Source organism: Microtus pennsylvanicus, chromosome 9, assembly GCF_037038515.1.
Source record: "Microtus pennsylvanicus isolate mMicPen1 chromosome 9, mMicPen1.hap1, whole genome shotgun sequence".
Lineage (NCBI taxonomy): Eukaryota > Metazoa > Chordata > Mammalia > Rodentia > Cricetidae > Microtus > Microtus pennsylvanicus.
Window position 1 is genome coordinate 18,454,234 of NC_134587.1, and position 25,647 is coordinate 18,479,880.

A 25,647-nucleotide genomic window follows, 5' to 3' on the forward strand; every position below is an offset into this window, starting at 1 on the left:
TTAATCTGTCTTATGATTTTTCTCCCCAACCCCTGCCCCTTGATGTCATTGTACAGTCTGTCAGTTTTGGAACATTTTTATATTTTTCAATTTTGTTTTAAATTTCTTTTTTTTTTTAATTGAGAAAAGGAAAAAAAAAGTTTCTGCCACCACCCAGCCTCCCATTTCCCTCCCCCTCCTCCCCCCCTCCCCCCTCCCCCCACTCCTCTCCCCTTGTTTTAAATTTCTAATAAAACAGAATCAGTATTCACACAGATCTCCTCAGTTTCTCCAACATAACATACTAAATTAAACTTATTCTTGCAAAGTGTTTTAGAACACTTTCTTATTCAACAGGGTAGTGGTTTGAATGGAAACTGTCCACCCTAGTCTCAGGCATGTGAATACTTAGTCCCCAGTTGGTAATAGTATTCGGGAAAATTTTGGGGTATGGATACGCTGGGTTATGTATGTCATGGAGGATGAGCTTTAGAGTTTAAAATCTCAGGTCATTTCTAGGTTAATGTCTCTGCTTTGTACCTGTGGTTTAAGATTTAAGCTTGCTACTCCAGCTGCCATGTCTGTTTCTTCTCCACCACGGCAAACTCTTATCCCATGAGAACCATGAGCCTGAATAAACTGTTCCTTCTATAAGTTGTCTTGGTCATGGTTTTTTTTTATCATAGCAGTAGAGAAGTGACAAATAAAAACATGGTTCTTCTGTAGCCTCAATGCGTGAAGGCCAGCATTGGTAGATAATAACAATTTGGATATTATCTTGCATTTGCATTGGCCTGTGACTCCAACAGACTCTCCATTCTTTCCTTCCATTAAGTGTTGCTGACAAGGAGTCTAATGCTAGTCTCCTTGACCATACTAGTGGTTTGGGCCATCGGGCCGTTTTCATCTCACACGTCCTATTTCTTCTCCAGTGTGCACACTCCTCTGCAAGGGTACTCTTCAGAGTACAGTTCATAATTCCAAGATTAGTGCCTCCTCTTTCCTTACATAGCTTTTTTAGCTCTGTTCTCTGATCCATCCTGTGCTCTCCTCACCAAATTCTGTTGTTCTAGGTGAACATTTCTAGGTGTAGATGAAATAGAAGCCTGATGCTATTCTTGTAACAATGCTGTATGCCCAGATTATGCGTGCTTTGATTTGACATCTTCCTATTGATTTATTTGGTTGAGAGAAGATTCATATGAAAACTGGTCTTTATATATCTGGTATTTCTAATGGACATTGGAAAACATCACAAAAATGTTGATAACAGAAATTTAAAACTCCTATACTTTATGTACATCAAATAACAACATACATGAAATAAAAATTATGCTCCCAAAGCATATGCTGCCTAACATGTCCAAATCTTGAAGTGGTATATACTTACAAATAGAAGCCAGAGACTGACATTGATAATGTTGTCTGTGTCCCTCTACCTTGTTTTGAGATCAGGCCTCCCACTCGAACTGGGTCTTACTGATTCAGATAGACTGGAGAGTCTCCTGTCTGCCTCCCTGGTGCTGAGATTCTAGGCATGCACTACTGCAGCCGGTTTTGTGTTTATTGAAGCTTTATCATTATGTATGTGTGTTTATGTGCACTGGTGGATGTGTGTGGGTGCATGTCCAGATACAGATGTATATGTACGTGTGAGACCCTGAAGTTGATATCACGTGTCTTCCCCAATTGCTTTCCTCTTTATTTTTTTTTTAACTCAGTAAACTTGGAGTTCATCAGTTCTGGCAACACTTGCTAGCCAGCTTGCCCTATAGATCTTCTGTCTCTGTCTCTTGAGTGTTAAGACCACTGTGGCCACCACGTCCATGTGTTTCTCACATGGGTTCTGGAATCAGAAGTACACAGCAAACCCTTTATTCCCAAAGCCATTTCCCGAGCTCTCTTATCCAGCTTTTTCACATGGGCTTTTGGGGGTGAAACTCAAGTCAACGTTCACATGTGTGCGGTTTGCTAGATAAGCCTTCATCACATGTGCAACCTTTTGACATTAAGACACAAAACTGTTATCTACAAAGTTCAAGCTTAACAATCATATAATGAATTTTTTTTTTAGATTTCACACACACAAAACACAAAAACAACTTTATGCTTTATGGCAGGTTGTGTTTTTGTATGGGTGTTTTTCTCATTACCTGTAAGCATACACCTAGGTTTAATACTAAATCAAACAATTAAGCATTTTTTATAGTATCAATTACTTCATGTGCCAAGCCTAAATAGCAGTAGAAATTAAATTTCTCCTAAAGCAAAGGTGGAACAAATATAGTAATGTAATATAATGACAATATCCTGAATTTTCCCTCCGAAAAATACATTTGAGGAAATTTCTTGAAAAATCTGTAATTTATAAATCTTACAAAATATGAAACATAATTTTGTTATGAAACAAAATTAAATTACTATAAAAAAATTCTGGTCACAAACATTGTAGCTTTGAAGTGATACCCACTTCAATTTTGATATGTTCTCTTCTTGTCAAGTTCAGTCACTACAGGATGGTCGATGAGAGTGAACCTCAGTGGCATCTGCCTCTCTCTGCCTTGAACCTTTGTGAATATTTATAAATATCTGTAAATATTTGTTTGTCCACAGAGGGAATGCCTAGTTTATTTTCTTAACCATCTTCTCAATTGCTTCATTTTACCCATGTGATAGTGTCTGGTGTGGCCCTTCATCTTAATGAAAGAAAGAAATAAACAGTGTGCCCACACGATAGCAGAGGATGGAATTTAGAGGGAAAAAAAAGGAGAATGCATTCATTTAAAACTGAAATACAAATGTTGAATTGATACCTTGGTTTCCTAAAGAGAAAGAAATCGAAACGCATGCTCCCAGAATATGAACACAGTCTATGGCATTTGAAATTTAGTTGGACTGGCATCTCATGGGAAAGTCCTGACAAGGCCAGTAGAGATTCTACTCCTTAATTTGTGAATATGTGTGGCTCCCCTATGGTGTATCTGTCACTCACACAGGAAATCACTGGAGAGAGTAAAAAATATGCAGATACAATTGTTTCCATGGCTTTTCAAACTCTTATTATTTACAGCCAGTCTAGTGGCTTAGCTTTCTGTCAGAATTTGAAGAATTGATTGTTAAATCAAGCAGAAAAGTTTAAAAGACCCAAATTTTGCTTGATAACATTTCACATTATGTCTCATCTCTGACAAAATGTGCTGATTTATTTCTTTGAGAATAAAATTTTACTGTCAGTACAAAATAATGGCTTTGGCTCTTTCAAACATCTTTTGGTAGAGAGCCAGAAAAAAATACAAAAAGGGGGGTGAAGGAATAGGAAGAAGAGATGGAGGAAAAGAAAGAGGAATGGAGGAAGGGAGGGAGGAAGAGGGAGAGAGAAGGTGAAATTTTAATACATTTCTTTGGAAAAACATATTGTTACGGAAAGTCAACCAAAGATGTCCACTGAAACACAGTTTATAGCCAATTGAAAGTCTTCATTCCAACCCGCTGGGAATATACACAGATATTAAGGACTTAAGCATAGCACTGAGTATTTAGAGAAAGGAACTTTTAAAAGCAAACTCTATCATGATATCTTGCTTGGCGGCAGCAGCTGCAGGGAGAGGTTTTGCTTTAGCAAGCAGTTTAACAGAAGCTAAGATAAGCAGTTAGCTGGAGATGGAGGTTTGCACAAGCAGGCAGTTTATCAAAAGCCAGGCAAGTTAGCTGGGGCATCTTTACCTCAGGTTCCTAGAATAGAGTTGAATAATCTCCCTTTGGATTCTCCATCAAGGAGGTCAAATTCTAGTTAAACCTAAAATGGCTGCAGCAAGAACACAAGAAGGTAAAACCTTTGCACTGTCTTGCCCTGTTACAATGCTAACCCTTAACAGATATATTGCTTTGAAGTCTACAATCCAGTTGAAAGCTTGTGGGTAAATTAAACTAGTCATAAATAAAGTTTGGTTACACTGATTTATATGTGTGTGTGTGTGTATGTATGTGTGTGTATGATAAATACTTTAAACCTGATATTTTTCTCTAGTCAATGCTTAATCTCTTATGAAAATATGGTATGTATACCTCTGAGAGAAAGAATGAAAGAGAGGGACAAAAGGTGAAGATTGCCCATTTATTATTTATTAGAGATACATCTTTCTGTAAATTACTTGTCTCCCAAAAATGTCACCAACCTGAGCAAAAAAAAATGAGACATGTGCATATTTTTAACTATTAAATTATGATGACTAAGGAAAAGAATATTAAATGAATTATAAAAAAGAGAAACTATAAAAGGGAAAACTTGCTGTGTATTGAATGGAATAATAAACAATCTCAGTAAAAATATTAGCTTTAGAACATGGAACCCAACACAAGAAAAGTAAGCATATTATTCAGAAAAGTAATTTTTTTCACAATATTATCTGTGAGAGTTACAAGACCAGATAAAAATAAATGACTTATGTCCCCCTAAATGGAACACGTTCATAAGGAAGTGTTATTATTAATGGGTACAACTATCAAATTAGTAAATACTATACAATGAATCCATTTAACTAACTAATGTAAATATTAATACAATACAAACTCAGTATTTTATTGCTACTTTATATAAAATATTCTTAAAAATGGAAATAATAGAGTTTGCTAGGATTTTCTTGAGAACAATGGGGAAACCTAAATTGAACAAAATTCTTGATTGTGATAGTTAATCTCAATTTTCTATTTGCTATGAATCAAAGTCCTCTAGGAGATAAGCCTTAGGCATGTCTGGGGCATGTTGTCCCTCTGTTATCTAGATTAGGTTCACTGAGGTGAGAGGACCTGACCACCGTGGGTGGCGCCATTCCCTGGGATGGGATCTGTACTACCTACAAGGAGAAAATGAGTAAGCACATGCTCTCCGTGCTGTCTGCTTTTTGACTATGGATCACCCATGTAAGACTGCACCCTTGAGCAGTGGGCCAGAATGAACCTTCTCATCCTCAACTCACTTTCCTCAGGGCCTTTTGTCATAGCAACAGGAAAATAAACTAAGATAATATCCAAACAGAAAATTAATGCATATATTTTCATCTTGTTTGACCTACTATAAAAGTTTCTCTAACATTTCTCTCACTAAACAAATCTCATTAATAACATTTTTACTCCTTAATCAATGTAAATTGCTTTGAGTCTCAATTTAAACCTACATCACTTACTGTCAAAAGTTCAGGATATATTGAGTTTACACTATAATTTGGGGATTTTTCCAATAAGCTACAAGCTTTAACTAAGTTTTATTCAATTTTAGAAAAATTATTTCATCAAGCTATTGATTGACTATATATATATATTTGAGATACTCTTTCCTTTTCAGATTTTCTCCCATTTCCCTTAACTAGTACTTCCAAACTCCAACCTCCGGTAGAGTGGTTATGACTCTGGCCTCAAGTCCATTCCTGTGTTACACTGCAGAAACCTTTTCTTCCTGTGCCCACAGTAGGGGTGAAGGAGGGCATTGGGTGGAAATTCCTCAGTAACTACATGCCACCTTTGGCTGACAAATCCTAAGGGAAACATATGCATCCCTTAAGGGTCTATACTCTCCTGTTCCTTCAAAATCCATCTTTCTCAGTGTCTCCCTCCCATGCCAGTGTTTTCCTCTGGCTCCTTCCTCTGTTGCTCATACTCAAGCTGCTGAGAATAAATAGCCTGCATTTCAACAGACACATTTTGTTTATATCACATCATATTTTTTTAAAGTTTTAATTAGTGGAATTTGTTGCCAGCATTTAAAATTTTGATATTGCACATTAAAATTAGGATATCTGGCACTCTCACTCTCTCTGTGTCTTGAGTATCTAGTTACACACTCCAAATGTTTGTTCTAAGTCGGCACAGAATACTAGCGACCCCTTTTTGCCAAGGCCTGTGCTATTCCATTAACTGTGCTCAGTACATGCTTCCATAAGTTTTGTGTACACTTGGGTTTCTTGGTTTCTATTATTTGTCTCTGTCTGTAGCTGTTTGAACCGCACGTGTTTCCTTCCTTCCACTCGTTCCTTCATCCCACAGAGAGGCATAATTGAGCTTTCTCAATTCATTCTCTAGACTGTTCTATACAGAGGTGAGTTAGATCACTTCTTGCCTTTATTTTTACTTCTAGGCTACTACACTCACTGCGTCTTTAAAATGCACTGTTATTTCAGCAGTATTTGCTCTCTGCCTCCTCGTTCCCTTTCCTCCTTCCCCATTCCTCAAGTTCCCACTCTCCCTCTCTCTGAGTCTCTTATCAGTGCTGCGGTCCCATCTTGGTGCTAACACAAGCTATATAAGTTCCTACCAAAGTCACACTCCAAAACTCCCTCTGGTTCTACCCCTAAATACTCTTTACCTTCCAGGAGCTACTTTTAGCATTTCCCCTCCTTAGATAGGAGTCATCATGATTCATCCTGCTTGGACAGTTTCATCAGTTACCGCAGCTTCAGGCCTTTCCACAAATCCGTATTTTGGGTCACAGTTTCCTTAGTCCTTTCTCATCACTTAAAGCCTGATGTATTCATTGGCCCATTGGGTGAACTCTTTGGAATATATTAGTACTTCTGGAACATCCACCCTTTCAAGTTAGATGTGTCTTAAAATCTCTAGCCCCTCTCACTTAGACTTCTTCGATTATCATGGTTCACTAACCAAGTCATCCAAGCCAAAATATAGCATGCTATGCTTCTCCTTCCATTGAATCCTCTCATCTCCCATCAAAAAGGTGGACTAAGTATTTCCATCACTTCCTTCAATAGCTTCCTTATATTGCACTATAATTATCCTACTTAGAACTTCAACACATCTTATTTGAGCTGATGTAATGGTCTCATAATTTTAATTCCCTCCTTCATCCTTTTTCTCCAATATTACATAAAATACTGCTCCGCCCAGATTACAGAAGTCCACTATTTCTATCCTTTGTGATATGCTTTTGTTGCCTAAAACATAAAATTCCAAATTTTGTGTATATGCAATACGAAGATCTAAGTCAGCGTGACTTCCTTTATTTTGTTAGATTCATCTTCTATAGCTTCTAGTGTTTAGTAGAGTTTCACTAGAAAAGTCCTTTGTTATGTATTGTCTAGCAGAATGTTGTCATTTTTTGTAGCATATTTATTTCAACACTGTTGTAACTGACATAGTTTCTATGTGATTATTTGGGTCTGGGTTGCCAGGAAATGAAAGAGCGGTCTCCTTCTACAGGCAACATGCTTGAAATTCTAGTTTTTCGTCTGTATGTCAGAACTACTGACTCAGAAACACAGAAATTCAGTACTCTGTTTATATTAAACTTGGTGTCATCCTGGTACTGTGATCTAAGCTAAATAATACTCAAATAATATGATTTTAAGTGAAATAAAATATAAGTCATCTCATAAAATAATGTCAAATCTCTATAGAGGTTTATTCTAACAATAACTTTCAGAAAAAGATTTCTTCATTTAATCTTGTTTAAAAGAACCCATTGTCTTTAAAAAGATTAAAATTGTATCTTTTGGGGAGAATTTTTACTATTATTCTTACTAAAATAAAAGTTTGAATTATCCTAAAAGCTTCAACTGAAACTAAATTTATACATACAAAATAACATTTGATAATTTAGGCCATTATCTGTCTAATTTAAACCATTATAACCGATTCATATGTTTTGAACTCACTCAAGATAATTATCACATAAAACATACATTTGTCTCAGCAGCTATATTACCTCTTCAAACTTGTATCTGTTCTCTGATCCCAAGCAAGGAAGAAACAAAGAAATGTTCCATGTAGTTCTTTGCAGAAGAGCCATCACCACGCTTCTACTATTCTCCATTGGAGCTGAAAGTCATTCTTTAATTCAAAGATGAGAGGCTGCCGTGGTAATACAGAATTCCCTAATCAGCACACATTACTATAGAAACGGTCTGCTATTGAACAGAATTTAATTAAAGGTTTCACAATGTAACTAATGTTTACTTTCATCCTTCCTTTGAAAGTCTTTTTCTTTAAGGATTAAATTTGATATAGAAAAAGGAACCATGACATTGTTGCAACAACAAATAGGGAAAACGTTCAGTCAAATTTATGTCATAGTTTCCCCATTATACGAGTAAAGAACATATATCTAAGATCAATTGAAATGCTTGTTATTGGGGGGAAAAGTATGTACTTTGCTAATAAGGGATGTTGATCAGCACCCAGGTCAGAATAAGCATAGCCGGTCCCCCTTGTAAGCATCTTGTGGAATATTTTGTTACCTAGCAACATGAAAATCAGGGACACTCTCTAGCCTTCCAGCATTTGGGAAACTGGACCATTTCTCATTAATGCTTTGAACATTCTGTTTAGAGCTCCCATCAGCATGATGGCTGCATGATCATCCAGAATCTTAAGATGTTATCACATCCAGGAGACCTGAATTGATTCTTTAACTTGGCATTTGGAGAGAGGAAACTATATATACCCGAGAGAAACTTAATAATAGTATGGTAAAATCATGCATTTATTGACTTAGTGGTTATTTCAAGCACATGGAGATGTAATTAGGCATATGTAATGTTGGTGCATTATACTCGTTCCCTGTCTCCTTAGTGAATGAGTGGTTAAAAGCAGTCAATCTTGTTACCCTGTCTTTTTGCTTATCTCCCTCGTCCAAATCTCTGCTTGCTGCCTCCTTTGCTGTCATGATGATGTGGCCAGACTGGAAGCAGGGCTTCTCAGACACCAGCAGCAATCTTTAACAAGTTCAGAGGAGTGTGCTGCTGCTACTGCTGTTGCTGCTGCTGCAACTGTTCTCATGCTGGGATACAGCCCTAGCTGATCCCTGACCTTCACACAGCATTCTGCAACTCACATCACTTCAAGATCCCAATTGTTCCATTGCTCACTGCTCCCTTCCTTTGTGCAATCTTGCTTTTTCTCTGCATCAACTGCTCTTAAGTTGTATCATTGGAGACTTAGGCTTATATGTCTCTACTGATCACATCTGCTCCTTCAAGGAGCCCCATATTTAGCTTCAACTTTGCTGCCTGCCAGTGGACTCCAAGGAGTTTTATTCTGTTCTGTTTTGTTTTGTTTTGTTTTATAGCTCCCAAACTACACTGGCTACACTGGTCCATTTATAATTCAGTACTCTTGATAGCCAGTTGATCAGAGCTAAGTCCACATTGGATGTTATTTTTCAGAACTAAAGGTGGCTCTTTTTCTCATTCTTTGTACAAGACACTATGCTCCTGACTGTAATAGCAAAATTACTTTAAGTATGAATTGTTACACACACCAAACTGCCTCTCAGTAGGTCTGCAGATACTGCTTATAGGTAGGAGTAGGCTTTCCCAAAGGCTGTAGCCAGAGACTGGGTGATGTAGAGATACAAGAGGCTTCAAATAAGCAGCAGAGAGTTTAAGATCACCTCACAATCCTGAAATCTTGAGTCTTCTTGTACAAGGAAGACAGGGCAGATTTAGAAACGCCGTAAGGCCTGAGAGCAACCCCTTCTTTCTTTCCTTCCTTCCTTCCTTCCTTCCTTCCTTCCTTCCTTCCTTCCTTCCCTCCTCCTCCCTCCCTTTCCCTTCCTTCTCCTCTCTCTCTCTCTCTCTCTCTCTCTCTCTCTCTCTCTCTCTCTCTCTTTCTCTCTCTCTCTCTCTCTCTCTCTGATACAGGGCTTCTCTATGAAACCCCAGCTGTCCTGGAACTCCATCTGTAGACCAGTGGCCTCGAACTCACAGAAATATACTTGCCTCTGGTGTTAAGGCTTGCACCACCATTGCCCTGCAAGCCTGTTTTCAAACCTTCACTAAAAGAAAAGCTGGCAGGCTTCCCTAGTCTCTCTGCTCCAGTTCCCTCCACACTCATTGTCCTTGCCACACCTAAGGATAGCTCCATTTACATAACAATTCACACTTAAAGATCTCTCCTCTTGGTACAAGACTCAACCAGGAACAACTAGGCAAGTTTTAAGCGAATTTAGTAAAGTTCTTAGACCATCAATGTTCTATAATTTTGTAAAATTATAATAAATGGAATGAAGCAAACGAAAACTTGCAGTTGTAAGAAAATTAATGATTAAAAGCTAGGTGAACATCTTTTGTACGAATATTCATTTTTCCCCAAGAAAGACCACTTCTAATGTACATAGCTACCAGCACTTGTTATTTAAATTCTGTATTAAAGCAAAGTTAGATTCATAGAAGTAATTTATCAATATTTATCCTTATCTGACAATGTATAAGAGTTGTGAAGAAATGTTGAGCTTTTTTTCCTATTTCAGGTTTACTATTTTAGCAGACATGAGACTAAATAAAATCTAATTATCCAAGTAAGAAAGTAAACTTAATAAAACCTGAAGACTTAGCAAGACATTTTGCAGAGTTAAAAGGCACAGCAGCGCTACACTTACCTACGTTTTAAATTCCATGCCTTAGGGAAGTATAGCAGCGCACAAATTTCTCAATGTGCATTCTTTCCGCGTGAACTACACGGAGACAACTAAATCCGGAATGCAATACAACATGGTCATGTTAACCTAGTGGTGCGGAAAAGACCATCTGGACCACCTTGGCTGCAAATAACTACAGGAGCAAAATAAACGCCCGTGTGGTCATTAGTTTAAGAGCTACTGGATGTTCTTTGGGGGGGGAGGGTTAATGTAACTGATAAAAAATGAGTAAAAGTAGGCATTGCCCTTCAATGCATTGTAATAAAACTTGCAAAATTGATTTGTAAACTGTAACTCAATCTCATGTGCATTAAGCACTAATCAAATGGCTTTGATGCAGCTCACTGATTTTGAGCTTAGCAATTGACTTGAGCATATAAAACTGTTAGTAGAAACATGTAAAAAAATGCTTTCAAAACACTTATAGTTTTGCACTGATATCTAATCTTATTTGTGCAGATTGGTTGCTCTCGTCTTTGCATATTAATCCACAATATGTTTAATATACTTGTCTTGTGTCATCGCACTTTACTAGAGAAATAAATCCTATTTCCATTACTTTGAGCATTATTAACTCCTAGACTACTAGTGCGACACTGGCATAATAAATTAGCCTGCTTCATTCTAAATTGTTCTCCAACGAGCATTTTATCTATCTGTATTTTCCTAGATGATGCAAGACAAGAAAACACTTCTGTGTAAACTCAGCAATCAGAACGGAAGCAATGTAAACCCTCACTAAAAGGCTGAAATTGGTAATAAGGGTTGTTTCAGGTGTATGGGGCATGATATAGAGCTCCCGTGATGTGGTTAGTTCCACTCAATTGCGAAGTGCATAGAAGTCAATACAGTTCCAGGAGGCTAAGATTACATAAGTATGAAGATCAGAGTAATTACATATTTTAATCCGAACTAAGCACATTATCAACTCAGTTTATTATGTGTTTGTATAACTCCATTGCCATGCTCGGGCATTTTGTCTAAACTGAGGCAAAATCAACAAGGTCTTCCTTACAAGGGTGTAAAGAAGTGTTAATTGGGAAATCACTGAGTCTATTATTACGTTATGCAGTGAAAACTGTGAAGAACTGTCAGCGTGTTTCAGAGGGAAGGAAGAACCTCTCTGAAGCAACTCTTCTGGGCTATAACCTGCAGGAGCAATTAAGTAGACAAAAGGCAATGATCTAACAGAAGTGAGCCCAGAATCTGAAAGAAGCATGGGAGTCCAAAGGAATATAAACGACATCATGGCTGGATTCTAGAGTCCAAGGAGAGGAATTAAAGATGGGGTAGAGATTACATGTCTTCACTCTCTAAGTAAGAATTTACGAAGAGAAGTGAGAGTAGTCTACTTTGTCCAGCGTGAATGTTTGAGAACATAAAACTCATTGTCTTTGGGAGGTGAACAAGAAACACTGTTACTGTCGCAAGTATAACAAGTAACCAGCGTTCTATACCAAGGGGTCAGCTGGGCCATTAGACTGAGGGAAAAGGTGTAAACATAAAAAACATGATGGGAAAAGTGAAATGAATGCAATCAAGAGGTTGATAGTAATGGGTTCTAGAAGATGAGGCCAGAGAACAGTACTGAGGATGTCCCTCAAGCCTCGGATTTAACCAACTAGATGGATTACAGTGCCATTTGCTCTGAAAAATAGCTGAGTTTGAAGGCTAGATCAGGAGATTGGAATGTGGACTAAGAATCTGAGATAACTTGTAACTTTTTAAGAGGGAATGTTGCCAGTTTTAGATACACAAGTTTGGAACTCAGAGTAAAAATCTGGACTGGAGACATAAATTTACAGTATTTGGGTTAAGAATAGGATTAAAAATAAATAGACAGATAACATCATTCGCTATGCATGTTTCCAAAATGGAGAAAAGATGCTGAGTTTAGAGTAAGGTTCTCTTGTGTTTTAGAATCTATCTTCAACGGATTGAGAAGTCCATGCACAAAAAACAACAGTGTCCATGTTGATTAGTTTCCATGACTTTTATAGAAGAAAATAAGGTGGAAAACATTTGACATTATAACTTTTCAAAACTACCAGATGGATTGATTCCCCCTTTTTTACCACTCAGACTGAACTTACAATACTATTAAAGACAAAACTACAAGGGTATCAAGCCCATTTCATGTACTATTTTGTTACCATCAATACTTTTACCACTCCATGTACACCCCACATAGACCCACTCATTCCTGTGTGTGTCCCTTGATACAAGACATAGGTTCTTTCTTTTCCTGTTTAAATTATGTGTTTTTACTGAATACATGTTTTTAATCTGTTATAAACTAAAGGTTTCTGTCATGTAAATAAAGTTTTCATTTCATTGAGCTGTTTTATAATTATCAAAAGCAGGATACATATATATATATATATACATATATATATATATATATATCTTATTATACTCAGAAAACTTTTTTACAATATTTCTCATTAAAGCAGAATTAATTAAATACAGATAGTTATTTTTATAGTATCAAGTATAGCAGTTCTTTTGTATGATATTTCAATATGAGTTTATTGTTTTTATTAGTTTTAAAATATGTATTCACAGTGTGAAAACACTCTTTTCTGTCTTCCTTTGTAGGGAAACTCTTTGGGTTCAAATTTCCCGGGCTAAGAGTTCTAACATACAGAAAGCAGTCCTTGCCACAGGAAGACCCGGATGTGGTAGTCATTGATTCCTCCAAACACAGCGATGACTCTGTGGCCATGAAACACTTCAAGTCTCCCACGAAAGAAAGTTGCAGTCCCTCTGAAGCAGATGACACAAAGGCCTTGATACAGCCTAGCCAGTGTTCCCCCTTAGTGAACATATCCGGACCTCTGGACCATTCCTCTCCCAAAAGGCAATGGGACCGCCTCTACCCTGACATGCTGCAGTCAAGTTCCCAACTAACACACTCCAGATCAAGGGAAAGCCTCTGCAGCATCCGGAGAGCATCTTCAGTTCACGATATAGAAGGCTTCAGTGTCCATCCCAAGAACATATTTAGAGATCGACATGCCAGTGAAGGTATGTTTGATTATTCTTTTTAAACATGGAAACATTCTTTTGGTTGGGTGATGGAAGTTTATGTTTGCATTGTTTCAAAATTGAACAGTAATCTGCTTTTTCAAAGAAGAAATATGATTAAAAGCTATTAAGAACGCGGATCTTGCATTAAGCATCTTTTCTCATTTCCTCTTTGAACCCCAGTGAGTAACTTGGTTTCTTCTGGCTTCTTTATCGGTGCTTCTGAAATAGTATAACCATTATCAGCCCGCTTCCTGGGGTGTTAATTAATTAGTGCTTAATTTAAGATGTGATTAGGTGGTGAATTCCTTTATCTTAAGCATAATTAATTTTGTTGAATTTAGTAGCTGATCAGACCCTGAACGAAAGAACAGCGTGCCCTCACAGGACTGTTACTGGCCATCAGAGGTGGGAGGCAGGTGGGAAGGAGAGGATAGGTTAGTGGGAAAACTCACTGGGCAACTTGGAAAGCAGGGTGAGACTTTATTCTCTCCCTAGCCTCTTGGCTCACATTCCTAAGGCAGCCAGTGTGGACAGTATGCTTTGAGAGCCACCACAGATACCATCCATCTTTAGCCTGATAATAGGTAACATGGACCAGTTAGGATGCCTGAGGCAGTGTAAGTGTTTGACACACATACATTAAGTCTCAGTTAAACCTCAGAGCAACTCTCACAGGTTAGGAGCCAGTTTGAATCTCCCTTTATGGGTAAGTCACCAACTGCCACAGGGCAAGGACTGCTTCCGTCGTTCATACTGCAGAAGACTTCAATATAAGTGAAGACCAGGAGTCTGAGAGTCAGTAGCAGGCCCGATACTCTTCTCCATTCCTTGTAGAATTAGATTCTTGAAAGGTCCCTTTTTCCAGATCCTCACCCAGGAGAGGTGAGTTCAGTATTTTCTGACTGAGTGAAACCTGTGTAACTGGATGTTTGAGCAACGACTCCTGTGGACGAGTCACAATAAATTCAGTAGTGTTTCAAATAAACAGCATATGCTTTAGTTGGTCCCTACCAGTTACTATGCTCATCTTTAACAAGCACACAGAATCGTCAGGGTTTTCTCCTAGGAAACTGAGTTTATGATAATAAATTTGAAAAGCCAACATCTCAGACTCAGCTCATCCTGCATCCTTCCCCTGTGCTTCTCTGGAACTTCTCAGTATTGTGTTGTGTATCCAGTTTTATAACTTATGTTTGTCATTTTCCTCTCAGGTGGCCTCCACAGAGTACAGTTACTAAGACAGTTATAGGAAAGTGTGATGGTATTTCATAGATTTCTCAGTACAGGATCTGTGTATAGATGCTTGATGATGGGCTCACTCTCAATTTTCCTCCCCTCTTTGGGCTGAGCCCTTTTGGGCAGTATTTCTCTCCTACCAATACCGCAGTCAGTGTGTGCCACAGCCTGATAAACTCACAGGGCATTCAACTGCAGTACTTCAACCTTGAAATGATCTTACCTAAAAGACAGTGATGAGCATTAAAGGAACTACCATCCCCGGGGCCGTATAATTCTATATATATTTGAGAAACTGAGCATGCATAACAATAGATGGAAAACCCTCACAGTTGATTTTAGTTTTATAAACCCTTGAAATTGATTAAGATATAAAATTATAGAAGCTCAAGAGTTAGAGCTGCGATGTCCTCATTCCAACACAGAACTGTGCTCTTAAGTGCTCTATTCTTAGAGTTCTGTAAATATTAATAGCATATTTCTAGGTGATATTTACATAATCTTCTGATTTATGTCTATTGTAAAGTACCTTGGAATTTTTCTTCCTAAGGCACATGTTACAGACAACTGAGTCTTTTTGTGATCTGTTCTAAATTAACACTATAAAAATTCAGTAAAAATGTAGTATTATAAAAAGGAAAATAAAAGATAGACATGGAAAATACAAACCTTAATTAGTTTATCATTATATTCAGTGAATTTAGTCTGCCAAAATACTACAAAGGAGTCTAAGTATTCTATGTTCTGCACATTCATATTGTCGGTAATAAGGATGTCACAGTGGATATGTGACTTCAGACTAATAAATGTATAGTATTGTACTTTAACTTCAGACCAAATTTAGCCAAAAACCAATCAACTAATTAAATACAACCACTGATGGGCATAGAAGAAATAGCAAAGAACTGTTGACTCACTTTAGTCTTCAAACTTCTCATTCTTCCTCAGTGTCAAAGCTTCACTCTGCTAACTTTGTTCCCATTTGTCTTTATAGGATCTGGGCTTAGCAAGTACACATGTGTATATGCGCACATGTGCATGGTCATGTATGTGGGGGGTGCATGCATGTGCGTTCTATAGTGAGCATTTTATTAGCAGTGTTCAGCAGTGTTGGGGATCAAACCCAGCACCATTTATGATTTTTTTTCTAACTATTGGGAAAGCAGTTACTAATTTGCTAATGACTGCAGAATATTCTCTATGTAGAAGAAAACTGTCCCACGGTCCTATTTTAAAAATGACTTGTTAAAAGAGATGAAAAAGTTGCCACTGAAAGTCACATTTTATGCACATAGTATTGACAAGGCCATGTCTTCTCTAACAATTTCATAAACCACAATATTGGAATTACTTTTAACATAAGCTTAGAGACAATTATGGTCTATCTCAAGATTTTAGATATGCATGGTGATAAGATAGATGGCAATAAATACATAAATTTATCAAATCTTGAACACATTTGAAGGGTTTGTTATGACTTCATTTATTTTAAGCTTGTGTATTTCAGAGCTGGTAATACATATTAATACATATTTTTAGTACCACATAGAAAACATTTAGATTTCTACTCTCAAAATAAATCTGAAAACACTATGCCAAGATTTGAAAACACCTGCTTTAATATAAGCAAATGTATAAATATTCTAGGTTTTATGCTACATAGAAAAAATGCAAAATCTTTTTATACAATAAAGTGTTCAGTGATATGTTGCAATTATTTTTTTGCCTAAGAATGACTCATTAAAGACTGATATTTTTAAAGCATACAGTAAAGAACAGTTGAGGGTAAAGGGAGAGCTAACAAAAGTATCCTAAATAATTCAAATATGTATTATTCCATTCTCTTAGAAACTTCTGTCCATACTAACATTCCTAGGTTTAAGTATATGGAAAAAAACTTGACATACAAAATGTTGTATGGTTTCCTTTGTTACAAGCTACAGCTGAGGAGACATCAAGATTGGCTTTTGACAAGGTTGTAAATTACCACAATTACCAGCAACTGTGCAGATCTTTCGCTAAAATGCTGTAATTATAAAATCTGTTACTTACAATTTGTTTAAATTAAGTGATGCATTTCAGTTATTTGTGATGTTTATTATAACTGATATTTCAGTTCGTGCATTTCTCCTGATTAATGATTTATAATATTCACCTCAACCAAAATTCCATTTTCTGTATTTACATCCTGGTTTCTCTGATTGTTTCTACTAAGCTAGTTTGGTGTGCTAAACATAATTTTAGTCTTCTGTTTTATATCTCTCTCTCTTTTATCCTTATATGCTCAAAACAGACAATGGTCGCAATGTCAAAGGTAACGTATAAACTCAAATTCGCCATCTGATGCTTAAAGTGCCCTTTACTTGGCATGTTAACTTGCCTGCTGTATGCCCTGTTGATGCCACACCTCCATGCTGCCCTCAGCTAGTCCAGGTGCCTGGTGGAGACATCATGGCTTGGTTTTGCTGGAGACATGATTACTTTCTCTGCTGTGCCATCAAAGTGATGATGAACACCTTTTTATCCTGAACAAAAGGATGTGAGATTGACGGTGAACACTTCCTAGACATTTGGAAAGAAACAAGTGTCAAGATGAATAGATTCCAGTATAAAAGAAGCACATAAACTGTTGCAGGGGCTCTGTCTTTTCTTGAGTACAAGATTAAATAGAATGATCAAAGCTCTATGACAGCATCACTTCACTTGTTCCTCTTTTGTTTCCTTAAAACTAGTTTCACGTTCCTGGATGGCAGGGGGTATGGTTTTAAGCTTACTGTAGTAGTATACTGTACTTGCATGAGAGTCATTTTCTACTTTTTCTCTATTATACTTCAATCATTTTAAAAATGTATTCTATATTATTCTAATCACTGGCATGGTTTACAGCTACCACAGGGTAATATTTAACCGGGAGATACTCTGGATAAATTTGGGTTTGGCTAAAATTTGAAATCCAATTCTGCTTTGGCTATCTTATCACAATAGATGCAAGGGATCAAAACTTTTGGCGTGGTGTTTGCCCATGCATGCTGCTGTGGCTGTGGAAATGATGTCAGTGATGCATCTCGTGCATGTTTGTTGCATGAACATGTCTCCACCAGTAACCATCATTCCTCAGAACTTACTGTCTGGGCCTCTTCTTTGCATCACTGGTACTCTGACCACTGTGCAGTTTTGTGTAATTGACATCTTAATTGCTTCCATAATTGATTCAGAACTGCTGTTGCTGATGAATGAGCAGTACTAGACACTGTAGGTGTTATGTGATCAAAATCCCAGGATAATCTGTAAATCAACGAGATTGTAGGAGTGTTTCCTTTGCCTTTCCTACTATTTTGTAAGCACTTCAAGGAAGATCTGTACAAGATACCTCCAATAGTGGGATGGGCTTTTTGTTGTTGTTGTTGTTCCTTTGTTTTGTTTTGTTTATCTACATAGTTATTCTAGTTGGGCATGGTAGTTTTAGTTGACAATTCAGAATGAATCCTCAGAAAGAATGTAAAGATCTATTGCCTGCTTGGTCCTTGGAAATACTACTAGTACTTAAGATGAGTAAATGCATAGACATTGATTTTTCTGTGGATGTTTTGGTTTTTTGTTTTTGTTTTTTTTTTGAAAGTCAAAGTGAGAAATGAATCTAGTTTGTTTAGATTATGTCCAAATTTGGCTGGCTTTAGCTCCTAAACTAATTGTCCAGTAATAAGGATATATAATTCATGGGTAGATCACCCATATGTGTGAGCCTTAATCAGATCCCAAGCACCCAAATCAAGAAAGGGAAAAAAAAGAAAGTAAGGGAGGAAGGAAAAGAGAAAGAACCTACCCTTCATCTATTGTCAAAAAAAATTTATTTTAATTTCATCAACTACTCCATCAAACCAACCTTTATCCGTATTCCCTGTGTTTTAGGTAGAAATCCCAATTGCTTGATTGAAGTTCATTTTTGGTTGTTTTTTTTTTTGTGTGTGTGTGTGTATGTGTGCATATATTTCAGATGCACATCAGTTTTACAACTGCCATTTTCATAAAACTACAAATAGATACTGGATGGTCCATCAAGTGTGCTTATAAAACAAATTAATACTGACTCTAAGCCATAATAAATAAAATATTAAATAAAAGAGAAGTACATTTCTACCCTGCTTTGAACACAAAACGTATCATCCACTTAGACCAGAAATCATTTCCCCACAAAAGAGCATAAAAAACCTGGTAACACAGACAAAGGATTTGCAGGTTTGTCTGAGTGGTCCCCTTAAAGCTCAGGTGCCGCCTAATTCCTTGGCACAAGGAGTACTGACATCTTTATTTTCAGAAAAGGCCATGCGTTTACTATCTTGGGAAGTCTGTTTTAGTTCCTGTTCCACAGAGAACCAGCATTGGCTTAAATCCTTTCTCCTTCCATCTGTCCCCAGTGGACAGAGATATATTCTCTGGCATCAAGGACTCTAAGCATAAAAATCTTACCAGCAGAAGACAGTAGGCTGGCACTCAGCCTTTCCTTCCAAAACTAAATACACAGACCCATTCTTCAGATCAATTCTGCTTCCTTTCAATAAGTTTCTTTGTCACTCTAACACTTTAAACAACAGTTACGTGCTATTTTTAGAAACTGTAATCCCTGAAGGAGAAGGAGTAAAGCAACTTTTAACAAATGGCATAACGTATGTAGATAATATGATTCGAGGCCCTATCTCTAGAGCTTCAGAAGGGTTTCTACTGGTACTTCAGTCACTCAATTATCACTTCACACCTAGTAGTTTGTCCATGTGTCCTGCATTCTAAGTCATAGATACATTGCTCCTCTCTTCCTATTTAGTAAGTCCTTGAAAATGTTGTGCCCTATGTTGCTTCCTAAAACAACAGATTTTTATTTCATGTTGACCACTTTCCAACTAGAACACGATACTATCTTGAGTCAGAAACCAAAACTGCTCTCAAGATTGCTAAGAGCAATCACTTCCACTGTAGCCAGGAAACCTATCAGGTACAAAAATAATGACAGACAGAGAGAAAGAGACAGAGAGAGAAAAAGACAGAGACAGACAGGAGAGAGAGAGAGAGAGAGAGAGAGAGAGAGAGAGAGAGAGAGAGAGAGAGAGAGAGAGAGAGGAGAGAGATCTAACAGAACTTGTTTCTCATACTTTGTATTGGCCTTTATCCAGATGCCTATGATCTTACCAAGATTTGCAAATTGATTCTTAGTGGTGACAATTTGTCTGGCAAATTATATGTCACGCAGAGGAACAGAATTTGTAGACACTGAATGCAAGTAACTTGATGAGTGTTTCTGTCTTTTTCTGAGCGCTACAGCACTTTTTGGCTGATGCCTATTCGCAGGGTTCTTTGGCAAAGCGTCATTGCCAATGCTACGCTGGCATTTTTGCTAATGTTAATATAGATTAGTTGTATGTTTCATTACATTTAACAAATGTAATTCAATGCCCTAAGAAATACTGTACATGTCCAACAAGATAGCAAAGTAAAGGCCCTGGCTGCCAGAAAATGAAAGCCTGACAACCTGAGTTTGATTCCAAGAAACCTTGTTCAACTATGTAAAGGAAGAACCCATGCCATGAAACCACCCTATGATGTACATATGCATATGCCTTGACATTTGTGCCCATAAATACAAATCACACACATACACAAACATACACACACAACAATAATAATAAAGCATTTTCTTACTCCTGATAAAATTTAGACAGTCTCATTTTAAGTATTTTCAAATCTGAAATTCTTCTTAGTTATTGCTGGATCTCTATGTATAGTTGGAAAACGTAGCTTATTTTATAACTTCATCAGGTACTGGTGCTAAAATCTACCCAACTTTTGCTGTAGCCTCCCTGGTCACCTCCTTTCCGTTTCCTCATCACACATTGGCATACTCACGTTGTTATCCCTCACGTTGCTATCCCTCACAGAACGTCAGTCTCCTGGTACACTTGAGTAAGTCCCCTCAACTGAATTGATCATGTTCCCTTATTTCTGCCTGCTCCTTCTCTGTAAATTCATTTACTTTGTTTTTCAGGCTAATCTCCTTTCTTTCATTAGAATCCCAAATTCCATCTGTTCATGATCATTGTCAGTGAGGCTGCCTATCAACTCTAAGTCCTCAGCCAAGGCCTCTCTGAATGTAGACCTAGGAGGTAGGAAACCTTGTACTTTGACTTCTGGTCTTTGACTTGTACCTTTTTGACCTCATCTCCTGTCAGCTTAGTTTAGAATTGGTGAAAAAGAATATTATTAATCCCTGCCTTAAAGCATTGGGAATATATTCCACTGGAATTTATATAGATTTCTGAAAAGACTGTAGCTTGCAAAGTCTAAAAGACTTCTAGGTGTAAATATTTGATTCAAAGTCAAGAGAAAGAAGAACACCACTTTCTGTTCTACAGGAGAAAAGATGCTTGGGATGCCCTATCTGTGTAAGGGTGCATAATTTATTTTAAATATACTGTTATGCTGAATTCAATAAATATATTCACACAAAAGAAAGTTTTCTTTAACTCTTTCAGACTAAAAATCTAAAAAAAAAAAAAAACAGAATGAAATGACAATGTAGGAGATTTCTTTTTCCCCTAGTAAATGAGAGAAGGTAAAATAAGGACTGTAGGGATGTTGCCAATCCAGGGGTGTGTGGGTAAGACAGTTTTTCAAAGAGTTTCTCAGCTTCAGTTCGAAGAGTCCGTTTCTCAGCTAGTATTTTGTTTTAATCACTTGACCTCCCTGCAATGGAATTCAGAGATAATTAAGCATTCCTGAAATAATAGCATGGTCCTCTAACTTACTATAAAGGGCTCACAAAGGCAAAGCAGTTTATAATCAGATAATACGAATATTACTATGCTAGTTTATATATATATAAATATGCTGAGGACATAATCCTAGTAACAGTAGAAAAAGTTGATTTCCAAGAAATTAAGGACATGATTGAATGCCCCATCGAAAAATAGTAAAGTGGGTGAGAAATCATGAGATTTAATAAATTTCTAAATGTGTTAAATACTCAAAATAATACTAAGAGAACATGAAAGGGAAATTAGGAAGTGTGATATTCTCACAAGCGAGCTTTCCTTCCCTTAAACATTCTTTCAGACTACTTCTTTATGTGATAAGATGTAATAACATTGACTTGCACAGAAGACAGACACATTGCTAAATGTTAATGTATAATTTCATCAAGGTGTACCTTGCAGACCACATGCTTTGTTAAGAATGAGTAGTGCTTGGTAGATAAATTCACAGGTAAAATCACTTACAGCTCAAGAGTGTTGGCCCAAGCTCCATCCCCTCACATTAGAAGAAGAAAACTAAGAACTTGTTCTATGGCCTCTACATGTACTTCTCAGTAATCATAGCATACACACACACGCACACATACACTATAATTATAACTATAGCTAATTTCAGAAGGTGATCAGAAATAACCATAAGGGCAATAAAACTACACTAACATATTTTGCCTAGCTATTAACATCCTAGATCAGCTGTGAAGACAAGTTCCTACAAAAGTACAACATAAAGAAGGATGATCTGGTCATAAATTCAAAAGGCGAACTGTAACGATTTAATACAACTTCGCTGTATGACTGAATGTTATCACTTACATTTCTTATTCATATCCTTAAGTGCAGATAAATTATCCAGGCAAAAAAAAATACAGCATTTCTGTGGGAAGGAAAACAACAGTGTCTACAAAGTCCGAAATCCTAGATGTGTTACAAATTTTAACAAATGTGCCTAAAATTGAGGCCAAAAAATATACAAAACTGGAAAACCCCATCTGAAGTACGCTTTTTATTATGTTTTTTAATGTTTTTTAAAGACTTCAGGCACCAATACTGGAGCGCTAATTGGAGGCACCAGCAGATGATGGTGGTGGTAGAGCAAGTTCAGATAACGAGACAGGCAAAAGCAACTGAAAGGGAGTCTTCCCCACCCACCCCCACTCTCCCAGTCAAAAATACACTGTGTAATACTCACGGCCTCAGGAAATTGAAACAGTTCTTCATGATGCTAAATTTTAAGATCTATAACATAGAATAAGCAACACATAAGAACTCCAGACTATTTCTTGACATCATAAATAGCAGATAGTAGATTCGTCTGTAAAGAAAATGGCTCTGCTTAGGCTCCTCGTCTTCCACAAGGGAACCAGGGTGCTTGGTCTCTTTCCAGCTGTGTTTGTAGGAACAGAGTGTTGAAGGTGTTTGGCAACTTCCAATTCAGACATGCTCTGTCTCCTGACTACGGTTATGTCTAGTTTAAGCTGTGTTTGCCATAGCAACATGCTTATATACTTTAGTTACAGGATATTTTAATGTAACTGAAAATAAAATGGAAAGAAAGATATCAAGATCCCAAAAAGAATCCTGAGAATCTCAACAGAGAACACCAGTATACACCACACACACACACACACACACACACAAGACACTTAGTCATTTTCAACATCATCTAGGCATGAATCTCGTAGAAACTCCATGGATCATCTCATGTCTGTAGTAGAACACCTGAAGAAAGTAACTAGCTTGTCCCTTCTCTGTGACATGTCAAAGAGAGGAATGTAAACCCAGGCTGTGTAAAGGCACAAATGTCAAGACCAACATGATTTTAACTAGGTCAATGCTTCCCTAAGTCACCCCCAGAATAGGAAACAAAATCTATAGGAATACTTGAGGTAGAATCCAGCCAGCAGCAGGGCATACGGGGGTTTTTTGTTTATTTTGTTGTTTAGTTTTGTTTCTCTCTTTTTTTTTCAGCCTTTAATAAAAGAAGCCAGTTCACGATAGAAGTTGGCATTCGTACTTCTAGTACCAAAATTTTCCCTTTGATTCTCACATGTCCTCCTTTGTGGCAAAAGGTGTTCACACATAAACTGACTGCACTTAGTCATGGGACTCACACAGTCATGGATCATTAGCCAGGCATCCAAGACCATCTTTTCTTTTATTTTTTCTATTTCTTCTGATATTATTTTTACAAATACTTTCCAATCTTTCTAGGGCCTTTTAATCATATCAAGTCAAGTCTGCTGGGGTCCACATCGGATTCAAACCTCAACAAATACAGCACCATCAACAAGATTCCTCAGCTCACTCTGAACTTTTCCGATGTCAAAACTGAAAAAAAGAATACATCCCCTCCCTCTTCAGATAAAACTATTATTGCACCCAAGGTCAAAGAACGGACACACAATGTGACAGAGAAAGTAACCCAGGTAGGACATTGCTTTGCTATACTTTACAACTACTAGGGGGTTATTTATTTTCCATAACGAATACATTTATCTCTGATGAATAACGGTAAGACGTTTATCTCAATGCCTTGAGATATTGAAAAACTCCTAAGGAAAAATTAACAAAACTACTGCAGTGATTTTTGCCTCTTACTAGACTGGGCAAAACTGAACTAACTTGACATTGTTTATTGCTCAGAAGTAATTATGCCGCCATTTATCATTCTTGAACATTTATTGACTTGCTGTCCACCCTGACAATATAAAGCATTTTTTAAAGAAATGGATCAGATGTGATTAACGGAACTTTAGAGGTCTAACGGGGAATTATTCCTGTGTCCTCCCCTTTTGCACTTACTCCACTAAATTGAGCTGTATGCGTGTTGAAAGAAAGAAGGGGTGTCTGAGATGACAAAATCTTAGAGCGAAACAAAGCATCTCACAGCGACAATATTTTATCATTTTTCAAATAAATATTGCAACCTGAATTGTGATAAAAAAGACACAGTTCAAAAGTCTTCCCTCAAAGAATAAATAAAGATGATTTGTATTTGTTATGTCAAAATAACCACCTAAGCAGTCCCTAGCTTTTGCTTACAGTGCATTTACCATGTTAGGGATTCACGGCTCTAAAATTTGTCAAGAAAGCAATTCCTCTAATACAACTTTGTTTGGCAGCAAGTGTTTGTATAAACAACCCACAATTTCAGAGGAAGGTAAGTTTAGCCTGAACCCCTATTGGAAGGACTGAAAAAATTAGAATTAATAAAAAAAAAAACGTTTTCTGAGTAGTAATTACCACCGGTAGAACTGCATTGCTATCTGCCCAGAACCTCTTGTATAAGATACATATGACAGAACTGTGCATATTAGGGCTTATGTGACCAACTTATATTTGTTGGAAATGATAAAATATGTTTGCCATTTATGATAGCATCCCTAGAATATACCTTTGTATTTTTATGTAAGAAGGCACACTACTATTGGTCTTTCCCTCTTCTTAACTAGCATAAGTCAATATAATAGAATTAAATAAATATTTTATTATTATTCATATCAACTGATATCATCTTGGTAGCTTTGAATTTTACTTACAACTTCTATCTTTATCTTAAAAATTTCTTTATAAGCAGCAACTAACATGTAGCTCTAGAAATTAAGATAAGAGATGGAAGTAACCTTAGCAATTTTAGGGGCATGGCTATAAAGTGGCATGAGGAAGTGAAGCTTGGAACACAGCAAGCATGATGGGAACTGTCCAAGAACCATAGCAGCGTATATGGACAACATGGGATAGTTCTATACTGGCACTTTATTATTTTCATGCCAATTTATCATTTACATGCCAAAGTAAACAAGGTAAAGATCAAATACAAAACAAACAACCAGCAATATTAGGTCTAATTTTGCATTAAAGTACTCTGAGACTATGCCAAGTTTCCTAGCCATAAGTGTCTTTGACATTTACATATTCATTTGATGCAACTTCTTTTGTCAAACAGTCACTAAAATTAATGTGGTAATGCTCTAAAACTTTTAACTATAAAAAAAACTAAATACGCTAGTTTTGTCCTTAGTCTCTTATACACATTGAATTAGAATGTGTAGCTATTTTTCTCTCCAGCGAGATGAGTTTCTTTACAGCAGAAAGCCTATTGTTAGTCACTCAATTATCCATTCTCTCATGCAGTTGTTTGTTCATTCAACAAGAATTTGCTGAGAGGATATACGA

The 25,647-nt window shown here is 37.0% G+C and overlaps 1 protein-coding gene across 3 annotated transcripts in view; it reads left to right on the forward strand.

Moving 5' to 3' along the window:
- The window catches only part of Kcnh7 (potassium voltage-gated channel subfamily H member 7), a 418,450-nt gene that overhangs the window by 277,926 nt on the left and 114,877 nt on the right, over nt 1-25,647 (forward strand). For 2 of the 3 annotated variants that reach the window (XM_075985029.1, XM_075985030.1), the window contains exons 4-7: nt 13,004-13,432; nt 16,965-16,985; nt 17,404-17,427; nt 23,683-23,897. In XM_075985029.1, coding sequence (XP_075841144.1) covers nt 13,004-13,432; nt 16,965-16,985; nt 17,404-17,427; nt 23,683-23,897 — 689 coding nt within the window. The remainder of the gene's footprint in view (nt 1-13,003; nt 13,433-16,964; nt 16,986-17,403; nt 17,428-23,682; nt 23,898-25,647) is intronic. The other variant, XM_075985032.1, reaches the window with a different exon arrangement.